Source organism: Strix uralensis, chromosome 18 (genome assembly GCF_047716275.1).
Source record: "Strix uralensis isolate ZFMK-TIS-50842 chromosome 18, bStrUra1, whole genome shotgun sequence".
NCBI classification, from domain to species: domain Eukaryota; kingdom Metazoa; phylum Chordata; class Aves; order Strigiformes; family Strigidae; genus Strix; species Strix uralensis.
This window is the reverse complement of record NC_133989.1, coordinates 5788883-5811340: the sequence shown is the minus strand read 5'-3', so window position 1 is coordinate 5811340 and position 22458 is coordinate 5788883. Positions and strand designations below refer to the sequence as shown.

Sequence of the window (22458 nt, the reverse complement as noted above, 5' to 3'; positions counted from 1 at the left end):
GGATAACCAGCCAGCCTGGACTCATACAGGCTGGATCCATCCCTCCTTCAGGTACAACAATTCAGTCTCTTTTCTTCCTGCAACTCAGCTCAGGGCTCCAAGGATCCTGACCCCTCTATGGTCAATGGTGGATGTGCTCCAAGTACGGGAAGATGTGACCACCCCTGCGAAGCACAGCCAAAGGGCACTGGACTGTTTTTCCCAGCAGGGATGCAACAAGGACAGCAGAGCCCAGAGATGGAGCCATACACCCTGGAGACCACAGAGACTCCCAAATCAGCCTATACATGGCAGCACTGAGGTGGAAGATCAAAATAACCCTGTGCCCACTCTAACCACTGCTGCCATCATTCACCATGCTCTGGGTGATCCTCTCCTAGCAACGGGGGTGAGTGGGGACTTCAAGGTGCAGATGATTGAAGGGGATATTCACTACTGCTGCAGACCAGCTGGAGTCCACAGGCAACAGCTGAAGCGTCCTGGCCTAAAGCCAGCCACTGGGACATCAGTGGGAGGTAAACTAGTTGATCTGGGCTGTGTGGGTCATCCAAGGTTGGACATCCATGTCTTCAGAGGGATCAAACGAGGAAAGCTTGGAGAAAAACTGATTGTCAAATCCGCATCACTCTCCCTTGCCTCAGTTTCTTCATGTATAAACTGGGAACAAGGAAGACGTGTTCCCGTGAGGCCTTGCTCTGTGGAATGGAAGTTCACAGATGGTGGTAAAAGTGTTTCTAGAGACACTGTAATTCTTTTATGTGAGCAACAGGAAGAAAAGAGAAAGAAGCTGTTCCTTTCTTGGAGCTGCTGTTCTGCTGTTCCTTGCAACCCCTTTGTTTTGATTTCAGATGTATGGTTTTCTCTCTTTTTTTTTTTTTCTTCCCTGTGATGCTATTTAAGGCAGAAAGGGGATTTCATCATCTCCCCATGGCCATTCTCAGCTGCAGCTCTGAGCCCCTCTCCCCGCCTTGCTCCATTTGGTCTAATAAACTTTTTTTTTTTTTTTTTGCTTGGTCTAGTTTCCTTCCTTGTGCTCTTACATCATCTTTGTACTTATCTCAGATTCTAGCACTTCCCATTTCTAAGCACCTCTGAGAATAGCAATAAACACCATGTATGGCAGTATCTTGGCATAATACATCAGCTACAAGCAGCAGTCCTAAGTGACAGAAACCCAGTCTGGAAATCTACGATTCCTTCTTTAGAGGATACCCACTTGCTAGCCACTTGGCACTGGTTCATTAAGAAAATCAGTATTTACAGTTCCTGACTCCACAGGAAAATGCAGGCGAAAAAAGTGAAGATTTGTTAAGTAGGAACCTGCTCTTACGTGCCCTCTGCTGCTCCCAAATGGCATTGAAATTAGAAGGGTCGTTCCTTCTTTCCCTCTTGTTTCAGAATGATTTATGGCTAAATGCTATTCATTAAAAAGCAGAGTCAGACTACTTCTGTGCAAGATAACACTCATTATGCAGACTTTCTGACTAGATTTTTTTCACTATTTCATTGATTATTTTTGTATTGTAATGTGAAAAAACCTATTCATGTCTTTATTAGCCTAAGTTGTTTCCTCGGTTTATGAAAAAGATCTTTCTTTGATAACAGTTGTTATTGCTGGAATGAATGTCAGACCATGATCTACTGTAATACATCTTTCTGAATTGCCTTCTCTATTTTTATTAATTGAAAAAAACACCGCCTAATTTAAAGAGATAAACCCTTCTGGAGGTGGAACATTGCCACTAGTTAGGATAATAAGAGCGTAGGTATGAGTTTCTGGGGATACTGGAGTCTAAGCTTCTTTTTCTAACACAAGCACAGGCATCTTTTTCTGGAACATTCTTCCTTCTCTTTCTGAAATTCTGCTGCTTTTGAGGAAACTATTGACATTAATCTCCTCATCTGTGATTCTCTTGGGGAAAAATGCTGACCAGGACTCAGTAGCTCCAGGTTCAGGTCCTGGGTTTGCTATAAATACCCTGTGTGACCTTGAGCAAGCCACTATTGTTCTGTGACTTGGTTTTTCCATCTGTAAAATGGCAGTAATGATGAATCCTGTGTTTTATTGCCAGCTCTTCCATTATGCATATCTGCAGGAAAACTGCTCACTGAATCTCTTCATGGCTTGGTTCCTCATCTCTAAAAGAGTAATAATAATATTTCCTTTGTATACTTACTTTGATTACAATCTTTTCATGTATAGATGTACTTGAAGTGCTGTGGAACTCTGCCACATTATGCAAACAACACGTTTCCCTCCTCTCTTACTCCAGACACAGTACTGTTTGACCCTCAAATGTGGGTTTGCACACTGGCCTGGAGCTAACTCCCCTCAGCATTCCAGCACATCAGCTGAGTGGCTTGACCTCTCAAGGAAAGCTGTTATATTGGTAACTAAACTGATTGACTTGTACTAAAGCACATGAGAAGCACTCACAGACCATACTGTGCTAGCTAAATTGCAGGGTAACATCATTGCTATGGTCAATAGCAAGCAGCTAGGGGACAGAAACATCTTGAATTCACACTGCTATTTCTGTGGATGAACATCTAACCACTGCTGTACATCCAGCCCCACAACTTTTGCTCAGCTAAAACATACATCCATGACAGCTAAGTATCCCATTTTGATCTAAAATGTTTGGATATATATCTTACAAGAAAGAGATGAGTAACAAATTTTTACATTTGATACACCAATTTAAATACCAAATATCTTCACATGGCTATTGGAGAGGCAATTAGGATAAGCAGAGATATAAATGCCTACAATGAGCAATCTTTTATCTTTGCTACAGAGGTGACCTAACACTGTGGTGACATAGAAGATTTAATATAGTGCCCAGCTGAAGAAAGGAATTTTGCACAATATTAGATGACAAAGTTGTTCCATTGTTTAAGTACCACAGGCATTATTAGCCTGTCATGAGGCTGGAGTACAAGCTCGAGACTGTAACTCTCACATCTGCCTTTGAACAAGGTTGCCTGTCTAATTATGTATGTGAAGTATGTCTGCCTGTAAACACCAAATTTTTGCAGCTGAATTTTGATTAAAAAATTCCTCCCAGCCCTCCAAGCAGACACAGCAGTCTTCAGTGCATACACAGCTTGAAGTGAGACTTGATTCCACCTGGACTGATTGCATTTCAGTAGCAGGGGAGGGTACAGACACATTTGCAGGATCTATTCTACCATTTTTCAGCATGCAGAAGAGCAGCTGAACTCAAGGAAACATTTCAGAGTAGAGCAAAAGAAGACAGAGCCCACTTAGAGATGTGAATGTCTTTGTCTTTATAAACATCCATTACTTACAGTCTCTGCATGACCAGCTTTTTCAGATGTTCTTCTCTAATTCATTAGATTCTACATTCTGCTGTTAAAATTCTGGTAAAGTTAGGTCAGTATGAAAAGACAGTTTGTTCAACTGCAGTTTTCCAGGAAGAGTACATAATGCCAACACTTTGAACCCAGAGAAAGTAACAGTTCTCCTGTGTTTATATTTCCAATGGGTCCCTTCAGATTATAGATCATGAAAATAAAGAAATTATGGGCAACTATGTCTAATTTTCTTTTAAGGGAGTTGGAATACCAAGAGCTGGTTAAGAAACCAAGGGGCTGAATTTTAAAAATAGCATAGGCGGCTCTTACCACATCTCCCTGCCTTGTAGCACCACCTATAGAGGGGCCGTCAGAATCACACCCACTGCCAAAACCCGGGAAACTCCCAGTTCACTGGCCAAAGCCTGGTTCCGAGATTAACACACTCTGGGAACTGCGAGTTTGACGGCCCTGAAGTCTGAAAATCTTCTGCTACAGGATAAAGGCAAGAATATGGTCTATTTTTCAAAGAGCCCCGCAATTCCCATGCAGAAAACGCACCTCTAGCAATGACAGAGCTAACTCGGTCACTTTGCTCATTTTTTTTCCTTGGAAACTTTCCTGCAGAAGACCTTTTCTGGCAGCCAAGTGTCCCAGATACAAAAGGATGGTGGGATTTTCCAGGGCAAAATGCACTTAATGGTCCATTAATCCTACCTTTGGCACAAGCCGATTGTTCAGGCCTCAGAAGACTGCAATATTTCACCTCCTCCGTGTATCTACTCAATTACACAAGATAAAATGTCATGGAGATTGACCTTCATCTGATCACTGAAGCATAAGGTCTATTTGCCCTTAACTTAGTCTGAGTAGCTCAACAGTGGTGATAAAGGGACTGGACTGTAAGAAAAGAGTTTGCAAGAACAGTTTAAAAGCCGGCTTTTGAAATATGGCTCTGATTTCTTCCCATTAAAAAAAAAAAAAAAAAAAAAAGCTTAGCTATTCACCTCAAAATAGAATGTTCTTCTCAAATACGGAGTATTGTTGTCTTCCTCCAGAAGTCTGATCCAAATGCCACAGTAGTAACTGGAAAGTTCCCACCATTTTGGATCAGGCTCTGGCTGTGGGAGGCGGTGGGTGCAGGAATGTGCAAGTGCAGGCAGCATTGCTATCTCATTGCTCATTAAGAACAGCAGAAAAGAACAGACACTAAAAAAGCAGATAAAAGGACAAAGGAGTACACAGGCTTCAAGCCTATGGCAGTGAGCTTCAACACCAAGAAGCAACAGCCCAAAATATTAACAGTATAGGCTTAGAAAGGTATATTTAGGGGTATGTGCTGTCTCAGGAAGGGAAAATATGATCCTTTTTTATGAAGAGAGTGTTACCTTATAATGCGTTTGTTTGCCCTTGCTATGCCTGTAGGAAAGATATACCTCATTCCTCTGATGGTTAAACATTTTCTTCTAATGTCCAGCCTACATTTATTCATTACCAGACAGAATAGATCTACTATCTTTTCTCTGTTTAGAAAATGAGTTACCTTACAAAGTCATCAGGTTAGTCTAGCACTATCCGCTTTCAGTAAATGCATGTTGTATTTTAGCCCGTTTGTATCTGCCATCATGTCTGGTATTATTCTTTCCTGCTAAATTTATCCGAAAGTCTTGTATTTTATTTGGATCAGACTTCAATCATTTTTCCTCTTTTTAAATGCTGGAACAATTTCTTCTGCTCTCAAATTGTGTTGTGTTGCTCCTGCAGTGATGCTGTTACACAGCCAGATATAATCTTGATAGGTCAGTGCTGTTAGACATCTGGGTCAGAAATTAGAATATTTCAGTTGAAAGGGACCCATGATGATCATCTAGTCCAAATTATTGTTGCATTATGATCTTTATTATTTGTTCCACTTGGATGAAATAATTTCTATCTCCATGCATTCATTTCCTCTATGTACATTTCCACTATATATCATGCATTCGTGTCCTGCCTCTCCCCCTTTCATCACCCCTACCTCTTCTCTCCTTCATCTCCTTGTATGTATGCCTGAAGAACATTTTGCTACTTGTTTTAATTTCCTTTGCGAGGTCTAACTCGGCTTTACTTCTGGCACATTTCCCTTTATGCCTATACTTCCTAACATCTAAGACATAGTTTTCTTTGATTAATCCTTTTTTTCCATTCCTTCTACTCCCTTTGCTTATTCCTAATATCCACTTTGAAGTGGTTATTCGCTGAGTTAGGTCTGGACCCCTTCCTTGAGGAGTTTTATCCCTCTGTGTACAAGTCCCAAATACTTTTTATAGCCTCTGCTTAAATTCCAAGCCTGCCCAACATTCAAACCTTTTTCAGCTGTCAAAAATCAGGAAGGAAAAGATGTTAATTGCTGCTGTGTACCAACTTCCAGCACATTAGGCTTCCCATTGGGTTCATGTTCACCATCCCACCGTGTGAGATATTCCAATTGGTTTTCTCTGCACACACATCCAGAGCTCAAAGATCACGGGGAGACTGCCGATGGCAGGAGAAATTCCTCTCAACCTACACCCACAGCAGCAGTGCCAAGAGAAGGCTAGAAGGTCATTAGCTGAAACTGTTCTCATAGAATAAAAAATTGTTACAGTAGATTAAAAATTAGCATGAAGAAATGAAGTACGTACATATATTTTTAAAGCCTCTGTCAGGCAGCCAAAATGAAAACAGATTTCACCAGACCACGAAAAATGAAACGCGTGCGTTAGTCCTTGTATGACTGGAGCTTATTTCCTTGCTAAATTCCAAGTTTCAGGTCTCTCCCGCTGTGGCAGAAGGGCTGCTCAAGAAAACTCCCTATATGTCTTATAATAGCAAAGGAATACTTTTTTCTATTTCTCACTGTACAAGTTTGCCCAGGCGGTTAGATGAAACGAGGTAACATTTCCAGAAAATGTGGTTGTGATTATAGTCACTGTTCCTACCATATGTGTAAATACTAGTTGTTTTGGGCGGGGGGGGGGGGGGGGGGGGGGCGGTTTGAGAGTTTAGGCTAGGGAGTCTCCTGACAATCAGTGCCGGGCATCCACCACTTCAGTTTTCACAAGGGACATGTTAGACGTCCCTGGGGGTGCGGGCACAAGGTGCAGACCTGGACAGTGGTGCGCAGGAGGGAGCCCAAACCCCACCTCATGTCATGTCAGCCCCATGCAGGGGAGAGCCAGGCCGGCCTGACAAAGCAGCAGGGGAAAAATAATTTCAGTCTGGCTTATTAAAAAGCCTCTTTCAGAAAGTCAAACTCAATACTGTAATTTTAAAAGGCTTGTTCATTTTCAGGGAACATCCTGATTTTTTAATAGTCAGAGCCAGCAAAAAGAGCTGTGTGAGGTTTTTGGGAAAACAGAAAATTCACTGAAAGGAAATTGGGGGGAAAGTGGGCGATTCAGATGAAAAAAATAAATGGGAAAAGAGAAGCCGTCAAACCAAAATGGTCCTACTACAGTATTTTGCTTTGAACCAAACTTGTGCCTTTTGAGGATGATTTGAGGATGCTTCACAGCTGTGAGAAGGAGCACGTTAACTGAAAAAGCCATGGAAATGTTAGGGGTCTTTGTACGAAGCCATTTTGCCAAGTTTCCAAAGGCAGGGCTCCGGCTCAGCTGCCCCCAAGGGAGCCCAGGGCCGGGCACACGGGCATGGAGGCTGCCATTTCTCCTAGGCCCTCACCTGGCTCTCGTCGTGGCCACCACCGTGAGGCTCGAACCCCCCGTACCCCCCCGCTAAGGCCCGTAAGCGGCAGGAGTCCGGGGCCTGTCAGGCCTCGCGGGTCTCACCGCCCTTGGGGCTGGACGCGGAGTCTCGCTGCCCCCGGCCCCAGCAGCGCCGGAACGCTGGTGCGGCGGGCGGCGGGCCCGGGCGGAGCGGCGCGGGGGAGGCGGGCGAGCCGGAAGGCGCCGGGCGATGCACAACGCGGAAGTGAGCGGGGCCGTTGCTGGGGCTGCAGTCGGATCCGGGGGGGATGGATGGGGCCGGCGGCCGGGGGGGCCCGGCGCTGGGGGCCTCCGCCCGGGCCCTGTGAGCAGCCAGCGGGCGTCGCCGGGGGCGGCCGCCGTCTCTGCCCGCGGGCCCCGGGCTGAGCTAGGGCCGAGGGCCCGGCAGCGCGGCGCTGAGCGGCCCCGGGGCGAGGGGCCCCGGGGCGGTAGGCCATGGCCACCCGGCGTCTAACGGACGCGTTCTTGTTGTTGCGGAACAACGCGGTGCAGAGCCGGCAGCTGCTGGCCGAGCAAGTGAGTAGTTACGGCTCCTCCAGCCCTCTGAGTTCACGTAGCATGGCTGCTGCGGTGAGTCTCCTCCCTTCATCCTACCGTACCTTGCCGCGCCTGGGGCTGCCCGGCAGCCCTGCCCTGTGCCCCGCTCCTCCCGTCTGGCCCTCCAGCCTTCCCGACCCCCCTGACCCGCCCCGGCCCTCCCTGGCTGGGAGCCCTCTCCTCAGCGCCCCACCGGCCTCTCGACTTTCCCCCTCTGCCCCTCCCTCCCCACCTTGTTGATCCTTCTTTCCTACTACTTCACGTAAAACGAATAGAAGAGATCTGTCTTGTGCTGATCACGTCTCTATTCACTTCATGAATAAAAAATACAGTTATTGTTCCAAAAACTTCATGTTAGCACTGACATGAGGTTTTTTTGTCCAGTGTGCTTTTTGGCCTCCTTTCCCCAAAGAAAAAAATACGAGTTATTCCATAGAGCAGAACTCTTCTATTCACTTCAGTGTGGACACTGTTAAATACATTAGTGTAGATTATTCCCATTGCTTGAATTTTTCCATAATTTGCTCTGATGTCCATTGCCCTTCTTGTATTTTTTCCCCCAAATGCAAATAATAATGTAAGTCTTTTGTGAAAAAAAGGGGAGTCAGTAGATTCTAGTGTAAGTCCTCATTACAGAAACTTCAAAAGTGTCAGTTTATGTGGCTTTTTCTGTTGAGCTTGTCAGACCGTGATGGACAGCTCAGCTCTACTGAGGTTTTTACACTTTCTGTTCAAACTTACCATTTATTTGTAGTAGGCACCAGTAAATATCTGGTGGCAGTCTCATCATTCTAGATCACTTTTTATCAATGCATTTTTGTTGGGAAAAGCAGTACTTTGTGCTGCAAATTTTATTTCAACCAATGAGTTGCTGTTGAATGGTCTTTGTTCATTGTTAACTTTATTACACCTGTGTCTAACAAGCTATGTATTAAATTGCATTTGCAGAACAGAAAATGTCAATAGTAACGTGTATTATACATGTTTAATTTGGCACTGCATTTAGTTCTTGTTAACATGGTTTTTGCCAATATCAATATCACTTCTTCAGATCCTTGGATTTTTTAAAATATCATATAGAACAGCTAGTGATAGTGTAAGCTTGCATACAGACTACTGAGCAGTGAAACTACAGTTTTACTCAACAGTGAGTGCAATAACAGCACTTGCATGAAATGTTTATTTACAGTGTTTGTTGACATTAACTGAAGCTGTTTTCTAGGATGCTCATTCAAATGCAATCAAAGTTAAGAGCGATTGGAAATTGTTTCTGTTGTGCAGGGGATGAAGTTAGCATCTCAGTCTTGATCCTGGTGCACAGCTGAGAGTTACATAGTTACTACAAGCCTACTAATGTAGCAAGAAGTGTAAAGACGGTAGTGCGAGCTGTTCGCAGTTTATGTTTGCCTGTGACTGTCAGAGTTGCAGCTAATTACCTTTTCTTTTGGGTGGTATCCCCAGAGCAGAGCTGCTGCATGCCAGCGGGACAGCGTTGCAAATTCCAGCTCATAGTACTTTGCCTTACTTCAGTTCACTCTCCAGGCTTCTGAAGAAATCCTTTACTCTGAGAGCTCTCTCAGAAATTGCATTCTCATGTGGGCAGTCAACCACTCCTTAAATTCAGATAATCAAAGTAGCATTCTTAACAGTATAGTTCTGTTTCAAAAGCTTGGTGTAGGATAAAAGAGATCATTAGTTGAAGCCTGCTGCTTTGTTAAACCACAAGTATTTTGTCCTTGGTTTAGATCTGTTTGCTTTATTAATCTCTCAGTGAAATATCCTATTGCTCACACGTACCCTCCACAGTACAAAGGCTGATGAATAGAGGAGGTGCAGATACTAGCCTTTTGTATTTTTCCAGATACATGTAGGATTAATGTTACCTGAAACTAGAGCATAATTGACGTGTGTACATAAGTGAGTGTATACTATGTTTGCTTTCGCTTTTTGTCTTTTGCTGTCTGTTTTATCCTGTGATAACTTGAGTGCTTGTCAATAAATGTCTTAAAAAAGCTTGTATATGCATCCTCCAGTCGTAATCAAACCTCTTAACTCACCAGTGGATGTTGAATACTGCAGTGATATTGCCCTTGCTGTCGCACTTGAGCATACTCTATTGCAGTTTTTCTGCCTGAAATTTTAGTAACTAGAACCATCACTGTGCAGTTACTTTGAAAAACAAACCAAGCTCTTAACTTGATCTCATGTTCTTTCTGTTTACCAAGCAACTGAAATATTTTTTTAAAAAGTTTGTGCATCAACCAAAATGCTGACTTAAAAAGTACAATATCATGATATATTTATTGAATAGTTGTGTTTTACAAGTCAGTTTGTTTTGTTCTTGGTAAACCATCATGCTTAAAAAATAAATCAGTAATTTCTCAACTGACCATACCCTATATCTGTCCTATGTCTCTTTTTTTCCCTTTTATCTTTTGCTGTCTCTTAACTGGATGGGGCTGATGGGATCCACAAATCACTTCAGGAGCTGGATGAGGTATTGTTTTTCACATTTTATTCTGCCATGGTGCATCAAGCATACATCGTCAAGCTAAAATGTTCCTTTCTTTATTCTGCTAGTTTATTAAATTTCATTATATAGAATGAGGTGTCTCTGCCCACAGTAGGATGACAAGGCTGCATAGAGAAGACAAGCATTTTGTGATATAATGTTACATTGTTAACAGATACATGTGTAAACTAGTCTGACTTACTGTATACATATGGGCTTTAGTGACTTTGTACAATGAAGCTATTAACTATTTTTTATGCTATGCATAAATTGTACACTTTATTGGTCAGGGATGAAAAATAGGCTTTCAGGAAAGAATTGCCCAGGAAGGAAGAGGGATTGCTTTTTAAAAGGGAAGGAGGTGGGGAACCACAAAGCTTTCCAGGCCTGATAAAGGAAAACTAGAAATCTGGGAGAAACTAGGAAGTGAGGTTTCTGTATTAAATCTTTCCCTGAGAACAAACAGTGAAGTAATTGAGTATGTTTCAAGTTGTATCATTGATGATACCACCTCTTTCTATCTCCAGTAAAGGAAGATTATTTTATATCTGAAATTACAAAGCCTAGTTCAACTGACAACAAGATCTGTATTTGTCTTCCAACTCCATCCATTCCCCTGCCTTCCTCTCAGAGGAGAAGGATGACCGGAAGCATCTTTGACCCCAGCGCTAAATGTTGCTCTGTAGCTCTGCACACTGTTAGGTGTGTGTCATACTCAGCCTTAAATTGGAGAATCATAGGCATGCTTGTTGGAATAAACCTCTGGAAATCTTCTGGTTCAAGCTCCTGCTCAAAACGGGACTATAATCTATATAGGGTCTATCTATACTATCTATATAGTAATCTGTATAGGGTCATCCATTACTTTGTTTAACCAAGTCTTGAAAACCTCCAAGAATGGAGATACCACACTTTCTCTGGACAACCTCACCCAACACTGCACCATGGTAGAAATACCTACACTCTAGCACTGAGCCTATTTACATAAGTTTCTAAAGCCTACCAAGAAAAATCTTCTGATCTGTTTAAAGGTCAATAGCATTAATACTGTCCTTAACAAAAGAATTCTTACTGAGGGTGAACAGCACATCTCACTGGTAATGATATCAAAGCAGATAAATAAATCTCTACCTCTGTATTCAGGATCAGACCATGGCTTTTGGTTTCTGCCAAAATGAGCTTTAAAAAACCCCCAAACAACCAAAACCAAAACAAACACCCTGCACATTACATTCTTATTGCTTCATAGTTGTCATATTAAGGTTTCTTGAGTTTGAAGCTATTCAACCTGCATCCAGAAGTATTATTGGAAAAATAAGATTCTGATAGGTTTATCACAGGCATTTTGGGGCTAAAAAATACTTTTAATTAGTTACACGTTTTTTTCCTAAAACCTTTTAATATTTCAACCCTACAGATTAGATTCTATTCCCAAAAATAGTCTCCAAAAAGTGTAGCATACCCTTTTGGGACTACGACTGTGCTGCTGTACATCAGTGTGCATCAGCCTCCAATAATATAAACCCTGATTTGTTGCACCCGAGTTATTAAAATTATGACTATTAATTGTGATAAAGGGTTTCTTTTACTCCTTCCCTATCCTCAGACCTCTTGTGGAGCTGTGGAAAGCTGTCTATAAGCTGGCTGGCCCATTGTCTTATTTACTTTCTGACAATCTAGAATTTTCTGGAGAATTATTCTATCCATTTTCCTGCAAATTTCTTTACCTCAGACCATACAGCTGAAGCAGGAATCACTGATTTAGGGAAGTGTGGATTGGTCACTATCTTTGTTTGTTTATATTTGTTTAGCACCTTTTCATTTCTGTTTTTAATTTCTGTTAAATAAATAAATAATTTAACAATTTTAGTTGCATGTCAGTTTGCAGGAGTGTTTGATTTTCAGCTGCCTAGTAGGTGAGTGTCTGGCTAAATACAACACTGAGAACAATCATGGGATACTATTTTTATTTCTTGGAGATATAATAAACATTTTTATTTGGATATTTTCCCAAATGAGATTTTCAGAATTGCCTGGCCCTATACAAACCATGCTACACCATTGATTAGGGATCCCTTTTCTGTGAATCATTGTCTAATATGAAATGTACCAATATGAGAATTACTTGAATTCTCGGTGCAATACCATATCTTCCCTTGAAAATCTGCTACAAATTTATTCTAAGAGTAACTTTCATCTTTCAGATCCTGTAGGAAGTGGGAGGATGTAGGTCATTAACATAGAGGGACAAACCAGGAGATGTGGAGCTTGATCATACCCGCATCATGCACAAACACATTTTTTAGGTTAATTTTTATGGGAAGATATACATGCGCTTTTTCTGATGCTCAGGAATTTGGATCTGAGTAAAATTAATTTGCTGTCTTTTCTTATCTTCTGTAGCTTGCTGATGATCGTATGGCACTAGTATCGGGAATAAGTTTAGATCCTGAAGCAGCAATTGGAGTAACAAAACGCTTACCTCCCAAATGGGTTGATGGAGCAGATGAAGTAAGTTGCATGGCAAATCCAACAGAGTTTGATTTCTCTTGTAGGGATTTATTAGTGTTGTCAGTTACATTCTCAGTGCTGTAAGTTTTATGATAGAGGTAGTATTAGAAGAAAGATTAAACCAAGTATGTTTTCTAAATTGACACCCTTGTTTAGAGGAAAATATCAGGCAAGCTGTGACGTATCTTGAAGGATATATTGCAAGTGAAATAAAGGGAGATTATCTAGGGCCAGAAATTCCAGAAGGCTGGGTCTGCATCATCGGGGGAGCCCAGTATTAACAGTACACTGGGACTACTAGGATAGACATGCTATAGCTGACTGTTTAGACTTAAGACTGCAGGAAGGTCCCAAAGCTCTTAGCAAAACAAAGCTGTTCTCAGTTTGAAACTTAGAAGGAAGGGTACAGAAAATCAGTAGACTTTAGTAGACTTCTAGTAGATTTTTTGTTTGAATCCGTTGAGGTGTCCAATTGAATAGACCCTAAAATGGTGAAGATTAGCAGTTTATTATTTGAAAACAGAAAATGTTAGTGTCTTCTAGGAGGAGAATTTTTCCTGCCTATGCAGTACTGATGCCTTGCAAGTTATGGAAGTATTTGGACAAATGCAAGGGAATGATTCAGGAGGCATCCAATTAAAAACCTTTTCCAGTATTTGGAGTGTGAAGCTATTCTTGACTTCCAGAAAATCCTTTTAAAATGTAGTCTCAGCACACATGTTGGCTCATCAGTTTGTGCATACAGAACCAATTGTGCAGAAAGGTGATCAGTCTCCTTTTTACTACAATAATAATCATACCTACAGATTAATTTTTAATGACTTGTTTGAAAGCATGTCATTTAACTTTTGCTGTTAAGTTCAGGCTATTCAGTGTTTACAGAGTTGAAGGTGTGACCTGAATTTTCATTTATGTTTTTAGAAGTTGGCTAAACCTTCTTACCATTATATTAATATATAATGATAAAAATATTATTCCAACTTAATGAAGCATATTTGAAAACAGCAGTCTTGCCTAAGATTACAAGAGTAGCTTAAAAAAGTTAGCAATCTCAGAGTATATGAGAGTATTCAGTTACTTCTTAGTCAGCTTTTTATGCATTTTTTTAATGATCTTTGGTTTGCTTTTTATGTTATATAGATTTCCTTCAATGATTTTTGTATAGCATGTCAGAACCTTTTCCTCTGAAATGTTAGTCACTTCCCTTTCTTCATTGTTTGGTTTTCTGTTTTAGATTCAGTATGATATTGCCAGAGTTAAACAGAAGATGAAAGAATTAGCCAGTCTTCATGATAAACACCTAAACAGACCAACACTGGATGACAGCAGTGAAGAAGAACGGGCAATAGAAATAACAACTCAAGAGATCACACAGGTACAGACTACTTTCAAGTCTAAGCCTACAGTCTGGCATATGTGTAATGCATCATGATGAAGCAGTGGTTTCCTTTGAGTGAAGCATTTCTTTTATAATCAGTATTAGAGTGAGCCAGAAGTCCTGGGCTCTGTGCTTGGTACTGCACTCACTGCCCCAGTGAACTTCTCGTGAGTCACTTAACCTCCCTCTTCTTTTACTTACCTGTTTGCTTTTCTACTTGGAATAGAATTGGGGTACATAATCAGATCACATTTACAGATATATCAGAGAAATATATATATGTGCATATATATATATAAGGCTTCTGGTCCAAGCAGTTATAATGAAGCAAACATCTTTGGTCAGAAGTAGTTGTGTTACTCTGCTACCCTGTTAGCTTTAAGTTGTTTGTTCACCTATGTTCTGTGTTTCCATACCTTTTTAAACATTGCACTGGGCGATAAGAAATGAATTTTAAAAATCTAGAAATCAAAATATTAGTCTTCCAATAGGAACTTTTGCAATGTGATATTTAAAGTGTGTGTTGCTGTATGTTCTTTACTAACGGAATTGTTTTCTCAGTTATTTCACAGATGTCAGAGAGCAGTCCAGGTCTTGCAGAGCAGGTCACGTAGTTGTACAGAACAAGAAGCACGTGTTCTCAGGAATGTAGTGTCTTCCTTAGCACAGTCCCTTCAGGACCTATCCACCAACTTTAGGCATGCACAGTCTGACTATCTCAAACGTAAGCATAAGAGATACAGTAATACATGGGCACCTTCTGTGGAAACCACTAATTAAGGTGTGCTTATTTTCTTAGTTGGGAAAACTGAAGCACAGAAAGGTTAATTGATGCACACAAGACTACCAAAAATATATTAGAGTGGAGGTTAGAATTTGGGAGTTTCTGGTTCACAGTCCATGTTCAAACTGCTTTATTCTACCTCTCTTTCCTATTGTTAAAGGAGAAGTTTCATGGTTAAAGAGATCAACAAAACCAGGGTATTTCATCCATCTGCATTTTTAATGTGTCATTGCTTCTCAAACTGTGGTTGCACTGGTGAAGCAGCCTTTGGTCTTCAGACATAGTACCTCCTGTTGATTGGTAGTCTGTGATAGATAAAACTTCAAAAGGTAGTCTGATAAAGTTATTCATCCATAAACAGACAAAAGTGGAATATCCTCTGTTTAAAATCGTGTGCAATTCTATTTTCAGCTAAGTAAGGTTAAAATAATCTTGGAAGAAACCCACAAAAATTTGATCTTCAAAGTTTATACTGATATTTCTGCCTCTCATGGTATAAATGGTGGAACTTAAGATCACAATTCAGACAAGGGATGTTCCTAAGAGAATTTGTTAGCCTAGGTTGATCACACTTTAAAGCTCTTAACCTGCCTAAATTTTAACTTCATGGAATGTAATGACTTAAAATCACTGCTTTAATCAGACACTTGCAAGTCTTGTTGAATTTGTTATGCTTTGTTAAATAGTAAGCCTGTGTGACAGTTAAAATTCAGATACTGCTGCTTATGTCATTTTTTAGCCAGATTTTCTTTCTTGTGCTTTTCTGTCTGGTGCTTCAGACCTTACTCTTACTCTGATTTTAGTGTGTGTAAGTATTATGCTCAAACATAACTTGTCTTTCACAGGCATGAAGAATAGAGAAGAAAGATCCAAACATTTCTTTGACACCTCAGTCCCACTGATGGACGATGGGGAGGATGATACACTTTACGATAGAGTAAGTTAAGATATTATTATGCAAATTCAGTACGAAGAAACTTCATACATACCTTTAATTTTAGTATGAAAATATCAAAATGGTATGCCACGAGCACCAAGCTATGCGGAAATGCTATTTCTCCAGATTTGTGATGCATTTTCCCAATTAGTATTGTTACAATGTTAATATGATTGTGCCATCAGCCTCAGTGTTGCAGTGTGAGGGAACTCAATTTGGCTGCTGAATTCTCCTTACATGCCTGACAGGGACTAGAAGGTCTGTAAATACAGTGCTGTCCTTTGTCATACCACCTTTCTGGGCAGGTGTAGAAGTAGTTGTTAGCAAACTGTGATTCTGAGTTTGAGTGGAAGGTGACACTCTTTAAAGTGAACTGAAGATTTTCAGTATTACAAACTGTTACAAATAATGGTGTAATGATTTGTTTGTGCACAGTTATGTTGTGGAGCTGTACCAGACCCACTTCTTTGTTTTACTTTGTGGAGTTTGGGGATATTGCATTTCTAAGCAATGGTGGGATCTGTTCTATTGTGTCCTATCTAATAGTGCTGGAGAATACTCTTAACTGCAATGCTTAATGTTTAACTGAAAACTTACCAAAAATGTCAAGGCCACTTTTCAGCTAATCTTGTGTATAAGAGGTTTTTCACTTATCTCTAAATAAGAGTGATGGGGAAAGGATAGTGCTGAGCTGTGAATGGCCTTGGGAGACTAAAACAGAAAGGTCTCTGTAGTTTATAAAAAATAATTCAGAATTGCTGCTGTGTCTTTACACATTGGCATTATGGGCCTTTCTGTAATGCTGATCAATCAGTAAATATTTCATATTGGGTTTGTACACCAAAAACCCCCACTGTTTTAGGACAGATCATATTTTAAAAAGTTGTTTGTGTGTTTGGGCAGGATGCAAGATTTACGTTTTCTCTGCTCAAACTGTAAATAGCTGTCCAAGTTATTTTAGTGACCCTGAAACTCTCTTTTTAAAATACAATAATTTATTTTTTTTCTTGGATACTTGTCTACTAAGGAAATTCCAAAAGGACTGTGGTGTTATGAAATCTTATAGTCCTTATAATTATTTCTAGTGTTCTCATGCTGCTAATGTCAGTTCAACATCTAAATCTTTAATTTCAACAGGGTTTTACAGATGACCAGCTAGCATTGGTGGAGCAAAACACATTAATGGTGGAAGAGCGGGAACGAGAAATCCGTCAGATTGTACAGTCAATCTCCGATCTCAATGAAATATTTAGGGACCTGGGAGCCATGATAGTAGAACAGGTACGTTGACATCACAGTGTTAGTAAGAAGTAGGAGATTCCACGTAGTGTTAAGGCTTCCAGACTCTTCCTGTTGTAACACCCTGTTTTCATGTGCTTCTCACTGTTCCTAACTTACCTCTTTGGGTGAAGGTTTCCTCTGCTTGAAGTCTGCCAGAAGATGAGTTAATGAAAATAAATAAGTAAAAATAAAACTGGTTATGAGTGTCAGACTAAAAAAATCCTAGAATGCCAAAGTTCTGTTGGTTATTTCTCCCAGAGATTCAGCCAAAAGCACCTGAACTGGAAGTAAGGTGATTATTAAGGCACGTGATATGAGATGGTGACAGAGCTACCAGTTAGGCATTGAGCAAGGAGGTACTTTAATGAAGTCCCAGCTAGTTCTAATGTAAAAGTTCATAGTTTATATAGTTCATTACCTGTTTGCTGTGAGCATTGTTAATTACTCTGCTGCTCATAATAATAATTGCTTTATGAAGTTCATTTAGGTTCAATTTGGTTCTCATTCTTTCCATTTTATTTAGGGAACAGTTCTAGATAGAATTGACTACAACGTTGAACAGTCATGTATGAAAACTGAAGAGGGACTAAAACAACTACATAAGGTAAATTGACAGAATAATTAAGCTGTATTGCATATCTAATCTTTTATAATTTAATAGCCATTAAGTTATTCAGTCATTTTTCATGGTCATTGGACATAGTGCCTTTTAGAATGATTGCTGGACAGTATCAAACGTCCAACTGTACTGTAGTAGGAACTTTCTATATAACTTCTGTTAACGTCATGCTTGATGCCTAGTGTTAATTTCTTAAATAACTATCTGGGCATCCAAGCAATGTACTTTGATCTCTATATTGCTGACCTGGTGGGACCTATCTGCAATTCTTTCTCTGTTTGGAGAGCCTGGTGCTTGTGAAATAGAACTGATTAGTGGGTACCTCACTATAGATTTCAGTCAGTTGATATGTCCTAGTTTGAAAACATTATCTCAATAGTGTGAGCAGCAAGAATAATTTTAAATGTTTTCTCTTACCATCTGACACTTGTTAGAAGTTAGGTCCAACCTTATGCTTTTAATGTGAAGCTTTTACTATGAACGTCTGAAAAGTTTGAATTGGCAGCAGAACACAGAGTTTTGTGGTTTGGTTTGGTTTTGTTGGCTTTTTTGTTTTGTTTTGATTTTAAGCGAAGTTCTGACTTGTCAGCTCAGTTCAGTCCTTCCATTGCTGGAAATAAAGTAAAACAAGATTCATGCAAAAGCTTATTAAGTAAAACATTCTGTTTTGGAAACATGAATGTCTTACTACTACACAGTCACCTACATATTATGGTAGACTTCTAATATACGGACAGCAAAAAAGTGCCATTTGAGGAAGAGCAAATTAAATGGGTTATAGGTTTATTCTTGTTACACATAAAAGTAAATTGGAGATCACTAAAGGCATTGACCATTGGTGAACAAGGCTTAAAGTAATTGCAAGCAATTTGCACAAACTGAACTGGAAATAAATGGATCTGTTGGAATCAATGCTATTTCTAGTCTAGAGGTAGTTAATGAATTGTCAGCAAACCCCTCTTTGGATTGCTGACTAGAGTATGGATTTTTGATCCAATATGTACCTGTTCTCAGTACAGCATAGGGATTGTTTTCACCTATCATGGAAGACATACACACAGGTCTGAATAGTGATATCAAACACAGATACCTTGCTGTTTCTAATACTGTTGGTAGCTTTATTCTGATTTAATTTCTATAATTTTCTGTTTTCATTGGCATAATTATTACAAACTACTGAGACAGCACTTTCACAGAAATGGCATTAATTCACTGCAGAAGTCTGGTGATACGAATCACTAGTTACCAATTCCTGCTTCACATGAAAATTGGATTTGGTTGTGATGCTTTGTCAAGGCTTTGATACTTAAAGCCTAATTAAGTAAATATCACAGCGGTTGCATGTCACATAGTTTCAGGTCAAAAACTCCTCTTTAGCAAATCTGATAATAAATAATTACTTTCCAGGGACTATAAAGGAGAAGAATGAATATCTTTTTTCCTTTAAATTTTGAAGGTTTATTAATTTAAAAATAATTAAATGCAAGTTTTGTTTTGTTTAGCTTCTATTAGCAGACTTTCATTTGGCTTTTGGAGAGTTTTCTCCACGTTGCCTCCTTTTAATTCCCCTGGGAAAAAGAGAAAAGGGATGAGAAAATGTGGTTAGAAGAAAGAAGGAATGAAGCAGAAAACTGAGAACCAAATCAAAAAGAAAGCTATCAGTTCTAATTGAAATTAAATGAAAATGCACAGCTGAATCAGGTACAACAGAAATGCCTATTAAAAACCAAAGTTTTGTTGTGAATTTTAATGTCCTTCAAATATAGGGATCTTATATCAGCAAAATGAGTTAAAACATCTTACCAACTTTTACTGTTCAGACTGTCACATACCCAGTTGCCTGATCTTGTTTCCATGGTCTTCCTAGCTAAGTGTTCTTCCAAATGAAGTATCATTCTTCGTGTAGCTCTCGTGTCCTGTGGAGGCATAGGGCCTGCTCAAGGACTGCTGAAGAGAAGTCACAGTAAGGTTGCTTAACTGACATGAGGATGCATTCTTCTTTTTATGGAGTCTGCTCTTTAATTCAGATAAATGTGACTTCAGTGTACACTTACCTTCACTGAAGTCTGGTGCAGACCAGAGTTATTTTGTGGGAGTTGCTTGCAATATACATTGTATGAAATGTCAAGTTACCAAAGAACAATTCTGAGATACATGTGCTTCACTTCGACTAAAGAAGAGTCTGTACTTTGTAGCTTTGCGGAAATCTAACTATTAATTATTTCTTTTCTGTTTCTATAGGCAGAGCAATATCAAAAGAAGAATCGGAAGATGCTTGTTATTTTAATTTTGTTTGTTATAGTAATTGTCCTTATTGTTGTTCTTATTGGTGTAAAGTCACACTAGGTTTCACTTCATTTTCTTATTTTTGAAGTTTATGTGAACTTTTTTCCCCAATGTGAATGGATGGACCTGCACTCCAGAAAGCTGCCTTTGAATGTATAAGCCCTTGTGATGCAAAGTCTGTGCAATGTTTCTGTCAAATTCCTCAAAGTACAAGTTTGGTGATCTGTGAGGTGTTTGTAAGGATTATATGGAAATTGTCAGGAAATCTGATGCTTCCACACAAATAATTTGGTGCTCTATGTAGAGGTATTTGGAAACACAGTACAAAATTGAAGTTTACCAGTGAGTACAGTAATTAGTGTGTTACTGTGAGCAAAAATGTGTTGTCTTCTGTATTCTTATGTCACAATTGTTACAGGCTTCAAATTTAAACCGTGTTACTGAATCATAGGACTAGATAACAAAAGTTGATCTAGATGTAAAATATGTTGAGGCACAAAAAAATTTAACTTCATCCCCTTTCTTCCAGACTCAAACTCCAAAGAACTGGATAAACAGCTAAAAAAGAAAGCTTTTAGCAACCAGAATGTAATCCAGCCCCTGTGATCTTAATTTAGATACTGCACCATTACTAAGACTCAGAGTAGTACTTGATCTTGTCAATAACAAGATTTAATCACTGGCATAATTTAACGCCTTTATTTAATTAAAAATTTTTCTGAGGTTGAGTAATCATGGGAATGTTTTTTCCTCACCAGAATGATCATATGTATTTTTTCATGTACAATTTCTTTATAGTACGGACATTACATGAAAGTAGTGGTGAAGTTAAACCTGAAAAATAGAGATTCTCCATTTGGCTTTCTACTCCATCTGACCTGCTACAGTGGGTCTCAGATGTTTCATACTTCAGTTGTTGTAGAAGATGTTTATTTTACAGTGCATCTGTCCATATGTAATGTTTTCTTGTATAAGTGACTTCACTACAGTATACATTACATCCATTTTCCCTGACAGAAGATTATTTCTTTCCAATGCCTGCCTGGAAGAAGATGTGTTTATGGTCTTTTACTGACCATGAGAGATGTCATGCAAGTGACATGTTACTAGGCCTTCAGTAGAGAATTTGGGGTTTTTTTCACTACTTTTTTCCAGTGGAGAACTTTGCTGTAGGCCATAAAAGAGAAATTAGGGCAACAGTTAAGTAATAGAATATTCATAATTTAATTCAGGCCTGAAGTGGTGTGCAGTTGTAGAGGCCTTGCCTTAATATTTTTAATACAGCTTTTCTGTATGGATTTTTTTCCCCAAAGGGACTGTAACTTCCTTCATTTTCTGACTGATACAGTGCTCCTCATAAACATGCAGAGATGTTCTGCTCAAAGCCCCTGGAAGTGCAGTTCCGCAATACTATGATATTAATGTTGCGTATGTTGCCTGCCCTGAGTTTATCTTTACTATGTACTAAGGAGGACTTAAGATGTGGCTTTAAACTGACTTGATGCAGGAACGGACCTGAAAGCAAAGACTACAAAGATGTGAAAGCCTTGGATTTTTGGGTGGCTTATTGTGAAAAGCTTTGTACCACTCTTGTTACCTCTAGACAAAGGGGATGTTGAACTTCCAAAACTGCCAGTTCAAACCCTTGATTAAATTCATAAAGTGAATTGGTAAAAGAAAGAATGATGTCTGTAGTTGGGTGTGCAGCTGCCCTGTTCTGGTAATAGATCTTTTCAATGATCGTGAGTAAAACTACTGTCTCCCTAGTGTGCTGTCTACATCGGCTGGTGTGAAGCAGCATATTGCTATAATTTAATATACTGTATTTGCAACTTTCTCTCTAACATGAGATTGTGTTATTTATTTCTGTCTTGACTGGTGCTTTTGACATTTTATCATGGCTAATGAATTCAAAGAAGTAATAAAACACTTCCAACCTAATTGGGCAATTACTCATTTTTTTAAAAAATATGAAGTGAAACATACTTGTGCGGCGTTAGTGTGTCTCTATATATTCTTCATAATTAAATGAAAGCAGCAGTGACATGAAATATCTTGGGGAAAAAAATGTAACTTTCTGTAGCACAGTGTAAGTTGTATTGTCAAGAGTTATTTCCCATGAGTTATGCACATGGTATCTTAACTCCACTGAAGTAACTGGCTACATAATTTCTATCCAAATTCTGTAAAAGGGAATGCATTTTTAATGTGCATCAGACAAGAGGTTAAACTCAGATGTCAACTGTCCAGTGTAACTTGAGCTGGAATTTATTGAAGCAGATTATACTGAGGAAAAAAAACCCACAACAGACTTCTAAATCATTGCAGGTGTCTAGCTTATTGGGAGTCAGTCTAAAATTTAAACTACCAGCAGCTAAATCAAACCCTTATGCTGTGGTTTGTAAGACTATCTCCACATGTTGTGTGACAGAAGGGGTACTGTGTGCCACTGGGCAATGAAAGACCAAAAAAGCCCCTGCAGCGTAGGTTGGCTTTGACAGTGGCTGCTGCCTACGCGGGTGTCACAGGAGCAAGAGCTGCCTGAACCT

At 39.6% G+C, this 22458-nt stretch overlaps 1 protein-coding gene across 5 annotated transcripts; it reads left to right on the top strand.

Moving 5' to 3' along the window:
- Positions 1 to 7318: 7318 nt before the first annotated feature.
- On the top strand, positions 7319 to 21850 carry STX16 (syntaxin 16). 5 transcript variants are annotated; one of them, XM_074888037.1, is made up of 8 exons: positions 7319 to 7634; positions 12517 to 12624; positions 13859 to 13999; positions 14564 to 14726; positions 15632 to 15723; positions 16861 to 17004; positions 17528 to 17608; positions 19126 to 19853. In XM_074888037.1, exons 1-8 carry the CDS (start codon positions 7500 to 7502, stop codon positions 19213 to 19215), a joined length of 954 nt encoding a protein of 317 aa, XP_074744138.1. In that variant the 5' UTR covers positions 7319 to 7499; the 3' UTR covers positions 19216 to 19853. The 5 variants fall into 5 exon arrangements, with proteins under 5 accessions (XP_074744138.1, XP_074744137.1, XP_074744139.1 ...); XM_074888036.1 differs by lacking the exon at positions 19126 to 19853 and adding an exon at positions 19865 to 21850 and having other exon boundaries at positions 7321 to 7634; XM_074888038.1 differs by lacking the exon at positions 19126 to 19853 and adding an exon at positions 19865 to 21850 and having other exon boundaries at positions 7322 to 7580.
- Positions 21851 to 22458: the final 608 nt, after the last annotated feature.

Bases quoted from the DNA above. Each gene is read 5' to 3' on its own strand.
- STX16 (XM_074888036.1), top strand. From the start codon at position 7,500: ATGGCCACCCGGCGTCTAACGGACGCGTTCTTGTTGTTGCGGAACAAC. The intron at 14,000-14,563 runs GTACAGACTACT...TTGTTTTCTCAG, and splicing joins CAACTCAAGAGATCACACAG to TTATTTCACAGATGTCAGAG. The intron at 17,005-17,527 runs GTACGTTGACAT...CATTTTATTTAG, and splicing joins GAGCCATGATAGTAGAACAG to GGAACAGTTCTAGATAGAAT.